This window comes from Merops nubicus, unplaced genomic scaffold (assembly GCF_000691845.1).
Source record: "Merops nubicus isolate BGI_N331 unplaced genomic scaffold, ASM69184v1 scaffold9966, whole genome shotgun sequence".
Taxonomy (NCBI): domain Eukaryota; kingdom Metazoa; phylum Chordata; class Aves; order Coraciiformes; family Meropidae; genus Merops; species Merops nubicus.
In genome coordinates, this window is record NW_008612917.1 from 4,090 (window position 1) to 10,658 (window position 6,569).

The following is a 6,569-nucleotide window of genomic DNA, read 5'->3' on the forward strand; positions in this document are numbered from 1 at the left end:
AGGAGGAAGGAGTGGAAGTGATAATCATTTGTTTCCTATGAGGGAGAGCAGAAAAGTTGTTAAACATTAGAATACAGGCCTTCTCAATTACTCCTCAAAATAAATGGATATTGATTTCTTTTTTAAAAAAAAATCAGATTTACTTTCCCACCTTCACTGTTAAATATTGATGTCTGTGGGAAATAGAAATGAAAAGCTTAATTTTAAAGGCACTTAGCCTGCTCTGACAGTGGGGTACCCCTTCATTACTTCAAGCAGGTAGAGGATAAAAAGGATATTCTGGTCATACAGATTTAGCTCTGAGCTTTGCTACCATTTGTGACTGGAAGAAGGTTCTGCGTCCCTGTTTTCCTAATAAAGCCATCCTACCTTGTAGGGGAGGCAGAAGACTTACAGCGAGAAGATATTCTAAAAAAGCAGAGTGTTTTTCCCAGTTTCTAGCCTGGGATGAACGTGGCAGCCCATGCCTTGCTAACCACTACAGCGAGTGCCTTGGAAGCTTGCATTACTCTCTTGTAGGCTGCTTAGTTCACTGGTTTGCTTTCTAACTATAGCAGTTCTTGAGATAGTAGCAGCTAAAATTATGTTAGAAGAATTGCAGTCTTAAAGCTGCAGGGACTGTATTCTGGACATCACCCCAGTGTCAGGTTTACAACTTTTCATGTGGGTACTTCCCCTTGACCAAGAAGAGACACGCTCAGGATTCCTCTCCAGTCTGACTCTCTTGGGGCGATTACTGCTGATCTTCCAAACAAAACCCCAGCCCCCGCTGCCCCCAGGATGCCTCACCCACCCCCCAGGTGTGCCTCAGCCACCCCCCAGGTGTGCCTCACCTCCTGTCTCGGTGTCTCTGCAGAGGTTCACCAGCAAGCAGGACGTGATCCGGCACTACAACATGCACAAGAAGCGCGACAACTCCCTGCAGCACGGCTTCATGCGCTTCAGCCCCCTGGACGACTGCAGCGTCTACTACCACGGCTGCCACCTCAACGGCAAGAGCACACACTACCACTGCATGCAGGTAACGCCCCCGGGGGCTGCTGGAGCCCCCCGCCTGGGGCTGCACCCAGGGGACTCCCTGCAGAGAGCAGGGGCTGCCCCGAGGCACAGGGGGGACGTTCGTGGTCTCGCTGGCTCCTCTCTGTGCCCTGCCCGGGCTGCACTTGCCCTGCCTGGTGTTGGGGAGGGTGAAGGGAAGCACCTTTCTCTGGCTTTGGAAGCCTTGTGTGTGCAGCGAGGCAAAGCAGGTCTCAGGGCTTCTCACAGGCTTGGACTTCACTTGTTCAAACAAGTCCCATTCCCTGAGATTCGGGGACCTCCCTGCAGTGCCTCTGCCCAAATCTGATCTGTCACTCCCCTGAAATCAGCCTTTTCTGTGACATGTCTGCCCTTTAACATGGGGTTAATTTCCTCCATAATCAATTTCTAAAGTAATTAAACTTCACATACTTAGGCTTAACCTTCCTAGACTTTACCTCATTCTCCATCTCCTTCTGGTGCAGGCTGGGAGCTCTGTTTTGAGAGCCAGCCAGGCTGCCCCAGCAGCATAACCAGAGCTGGAGCTGCTGCACAGGTGGAACTGTGACACCTTCACTGATTTTAAACATGGACACAGCAGATTGTGGGCCCTACCCTGATCATTCTTAAGATTAGAGGGTTTGAGATGTACTTGTTGCACCAATCGTGCCCTAAACCATTGCCATGAGAATGTGCTGTAGCTACAAACAGAATAACCAGGCAACCCCTGGTGAAAGCTTTTCTCTTCTGAAGACTCAGCTCTCACTTCCTGCCCTATCCCTGCAGTTTAAGACCCCAGTTAAAGTCACAAGGCCTTAATCACATGCTTAAATGCTTTGCTGGGATAGACTTCAGCCTATGTTTAACTTGAAGTCAGGTAAGCTTTCTGAAGTCAATGGGGCTTAAGCACATACTTAAATGTTAGGCATGCACTCAAGTACTGTCCTGAATAGGGGCTGGTTTGAGCATGTGCTTACAACATTTGATAAATTGGGAACTTCATGTGACTTTCTCTTGAGGACATTTTCTGTTAGACTTCCATAATATCGATTGTTTAGTTTCTTCAATTGACCAGGATGGGTTCTGTTATTTTTTTAGAGTACAAGGAGTGTTTCAGAGCTTTAAGTTGCTCTGAGTTTGAATAAAGACCCTCATTTACACAGCTATATATGGGTAATTCCATCCTGTGCCCACTGGCTTCCAGTAAAATAATGCCCATGTAAGCAGTGTCTTACAGGAAAGGTGTCTGAATATAAACTCCCAATTAAAGAAAATACTGTTTAAATGGCAGAATTTGGACCATCCATCTCATGGGTTTTTTTTTCTTTATGTCCATAATTGGTGTGGATAAAATTCAGTTAGTTGTTTATATAAACTGACATTTTTTTTAGGCTTTAGCACCAAGAGCCACACTGCAAATTATTCCTAAGGAGGTTTTTGTTTAATTCTTTTTTTTAATGCTGTGCAGGGTCTGTCTTTTTTCAAGGTGTCAGTGCAGAGAGAGAGAGGCTCTTTTATATTGGAAATAGCTGGAGATCCTTTTCATTTTTTTTCCTGGGTATTTGTCATGGGTTTTGTTATTGCCTGTTTGAATCAACCTGGGCTGAACTAAGAGGTGGTGTTTTCGTTCTCTTCACTTCTGAGATGGTGCAGGCATTGGCACACGTTGTGCTACAGAAGAAAAGGGAAAAAAAATTCCTCCCTCAGCAGGGCTGAGGACGTTTTCAGATTCCAGTGTTTTTTTACTCAATATGGCAAAGCTGCCCGCTTTACCCAGAGGAAGGCAGGTTTTCAGCATTCCATCCTCCTCACACCATTCCCATTTGCTGCACAAGTTCAAAGTAATTGACGTGGTAGTTTTGAACAGTGACAGGGAAAAAAAGTCACCAGTGTGTTAAGATGATCTGGACATGGGGTTTGTGCTTGGCTAGAATGAAACCCCTGTATTACAAGCCCAAACGATTGGCCTCGTGTTGCACCACCCTGCCTTCCCTCCCAGAAGGGCTGGAGAGGTAAATAACTCATTCCCACCCAAGTCTGTATTCCTCAAATAGGTGAAAGTCCAACTTTGTTCCATGTTGCTCCGAGTTAACAAAATTCATGGCATCTGCCCCTGTTCTTTTCTCCTTTAGAGCAGAAGCCCTGCTTACTGCCTCCCTGAGCAGCCCTGATTAGCTGGAGCTGGTCTTTTAGCCCTTTGCATCCTCCCCCTTTTTTCTTACTGTTTCATGCCCAGAGAGTTGGTGGTTGTTTTGGTTGGTTTTTTTTTCCACAACTGCTCTATCAATCTTTAGATTGGGAATTAAAGTGATGACTTAATACTCCTAGGAGAAGTGCAGAAATGGCACTGTTAAATGTTCGTGTGCTGCTCGGGTGATGATCACTGCTGGTAGTAATGGTGGGCAGTTAAAACACTGTGCTGATGACTCCCTGTCTTGGCCCGGGGTAGGTGGGCTGTAACAAGGTCTATACCAGCACCTCTGACGTGATGACCCATGAGAACTTCCACAAGAAGAACACGCAGCTGATCAACGACGGGTTCCAGCGGTTCCGCGCCACGGAGGACTGTGGCACCGTGGAGTGCCAGTTCTACGGGCAGAAAACCACCCACTTCCACTGCAGGTGAGACAGCCAGGGAGAGAGGAGGCTGCCTGCAGAGTTGTGTGGGCTGTTTGCTTTGGCCAAGTCATCGGTTCAGGGGCAGACACGGGGATTTGATTTTCCCCGCTGTGACCTCACTGCTCGTGAGAGAACTCCTGCTCCAGGGCAGGTGTCATCTCCAGGATCTTGCCACAGATCACTCTGAGTGTCATCTGCAGTGAGCTGAGCAAAGGGTGTCCACTAGAAAATACATCCTAGAGTCATTTGGGGAAGGGATCACAGTGCTCTTTAGAGTATGACTTCAAGTAGGCCATTATTATACTGCTAATGGCACTTCCATGCCAGAGTTCTCTTCAGCCAGCTCACCCCTACCAGAGCCAGACTCTGCCTTCTGCACCCAAATGCTCTTGTGTTGATGGCTGATGGTCTCAGGAAGAGTAGGGAAGCACAGTTTGTGCCTTAGTCCCCTTCAGCTGCTGTTTTGGTTGGAACTTTTAGTGGTGGATGTCTGCATCCCCATGCTATTGTGGCTGTTCCTCGGGAGGGGAGTGAGCTTCCCAGCTCTCTCACATGGCAGCAGTTCTGCTTGCCTTGGTGACACAGGTTAAGGTGCATAAAGTCCCTCAGCCCCTTTGCAGCCAAGGCCATTGTCTCATGCTGGCCTTACGGTCAGAGGGACAGCAGTCATGTTGTGCCCCTAGCCCACACAGCCAACCACCCTGTCCTCCTCGATGCCCTTGCAGGCGACCTGGGTGCACATTCACCTTCAAGAACAAGTGTGACATTGAGAAGCACAAGAGCTACCACATCAAAGATGATGCCTATGCCAAGGACGGCTTCAAGAAGTTCTACAAGTATGAGGAATGCAAGTATGAGGGCTGTGTCTACAGCAAGGCCACCAACCACTTCCACTGCATACGGGCAGGCTGTGGCTTCACCTTCACCTCCACCAGCCAGATGACCTCCCACAAACGCAAGCACGAGCGCCGGCACATCCGGAGCTCGGGGGTGCTGGGCCTGCCGGCCTCTCTCCTGGGGTCCAAGGAGAACGAGCAGGAGGAGTCCAGTAACGACGACCTCATCGACTTCTCTGCCATGAGCTCGAAGAACTCCAGCCTGAGTGCCTCCCCCACGAGTCAACAGTCTTCCGTTTCTCTCATAGTCCCAGCTGCACCCTCCTCTGCTGCTGAGCTTGCTTCCTCACAGGCCAGCAAGTCTGCCAACAGCATGACACCAGCCACCAAGATCTCTGGCCTGCTCTCCCAGGCCCTTCCTAGCAATATACCCTTGGCGCTGGCACTCTCCAACTCAGCACTTCCTGGAACAGCTGGATCCTTCTTCCCCATCATCCCCAGTCGGGTCTCCACGCCACTTCCTGCCAGCTCAGCTAATCTGATGACTGCTGGTTCTTCTGGCACCAATCCAACATCATCTGCTCCCACAGATTGTGCATCCCAGGCCATTTCAGGGTCTGGTGAGCCAGCAGCTACTTCTTCTCCAGCTCCAGCGGCATCTATAATGGAAAGGATCTCTGCTAGCAAGGGATTAATCTCTCCTATGATGGCCAGGCTGGCAGCAGCTGCTCTCAAGCCCTCGGTGGCACTTGAAGCAGGTGAGTTACCCTCATCAGTCGTGCTAGTGGTGGGTGAGAAGCCCCCCAGTTGCTCATGGGACTAGAGGTGGGGAGGAGGTAGTAAAGCAACATAAATGGGAGAATAAATTTGGTCGTGCCCATGTAACCCTTGAAGAGGGCAGTCTTGGCTCCCTGTGGAGCCTGGTGATGTCCAGAAGAGAAGCAGGGAACACAGCTTTGCTCTCCAGTAGAGCAGGCTCTGACCAGCTCTGAAGGAAGAGTGTTGCCCTGTGTATTGCCCAGCCTGCTGTAGCTGGAAAGAGAGAGAGAGGCACTGGGTTAAAAATGGACATGAAGCAAAAGCTTGGCCAATGCTTGCAGGCCACACAGCAGCCCAGGCCCTCTTCTGCAGCCTGTGTTCAGTTTTGGCTGGGACTAGTGGTGTTGATCGTGTAGCTCATTGCCAATCATTTTTCTGACCTGGGCGGTTGGTTTTGTGCACTAGCTCTGTTATCCCAGCTGATGGTTTGGAGATCATGTTGATACAGTCCACAGACTGGACCTCTCTCCAGTTCAGTTCTGTTGCACTCCTCTGGGCAGCAGCACCATGGGAGGGGTAAAAGATGGGGCTGAGAAGTCCCCTGGGACAGCTGGGAGCTCTCTCTAGATCTGGGGCAGGTGGTTGGCTGTGCCCAGCCCTGCCAGCAGGGCCGTGGAGCTCCCTCAGGAGCACAGGGCACCTCCACCACTCCTGCTGGACGTGGTCAGCTCACGGAGGGCACTGGGGGGTCTTGTGGGGAGCGGTGGGGGCTGTGCCTGGCAGCACCCCGTGGCACTGGGCTGCCCCTCAGCCTCCTTCCCTGGGCCGTGGAAAGGTGGGAGCAGGCTGCTGGCCCACGGGTGGGGCTGCTGGCCCATGGTGGCTGCCCGCTGCCCATGGTGGCTGCTGCCCATGAGCAGATGAGAGAGCAGAATGAAGTGATCTGATTAAAGAGGGAGGGGAACTTTCACATACTTCAAAAATTATTATTTGAAAAATTGTTTCCTAAAGCAGAGAAAGGTCATGGAGGGAACTATTTTCCTTTATTTTTTAATAAAATGCCACTTGCTGTCTGAGAGCAGCTCGCCGTCAGCTGTACTGCCCGAGGGCAGATTAATATTTTAGTCACTTGGGGATTGTGGAGAAGAGCTCTGCAGACACGTGCCCGTCAGCAACTTTTTTTCCCTCCTTTTTTCTTCCCTTTTCTTCCTCTTTTTTTTTCTCCTCTTTAATTCCTTCTGCCGTTCCCTCCCCATTCCTCCTTTTTTCTCTCCCTGGACTGGAGTTCTGCTTGCAGGGGCTCAGCACTGAAGCCCCTGCCCGGGACGCGGGGGGTGG

General features: G+C 50.3%; 1 protein-coding gene across 1 annotated transcript in view; it reads left to right on the forward strand.

The window, feature by feature from the left end:
- Positions 1–5,230, forward strand: part of LOC103774316 (zinc finger protein castor homolog 1-like) — a gene marked incomplete at both ends in the record, with an annotated part of 6,498 nt that extends 1,268 nt beyond the window's left edge. The window contains 3 exons of the mRNA XM_008941709.1: positions 857–1,021; positions 3,467–3,639; positions 4,362–5,230. Coding sequence (XP_008939957.1) covers positions 857–1,021; positions 3,467–3,639; positions 4,362–5,230 — 1,207 coding nt within the window. The remainder of the gene's footprint in view (positions 1–856; positions 1,022–3,466; positions 3,640–4,361) is intronic.
- Between the last annotated feature and the right edge of the window lie 1,339 nt (positions 5,231–6,569).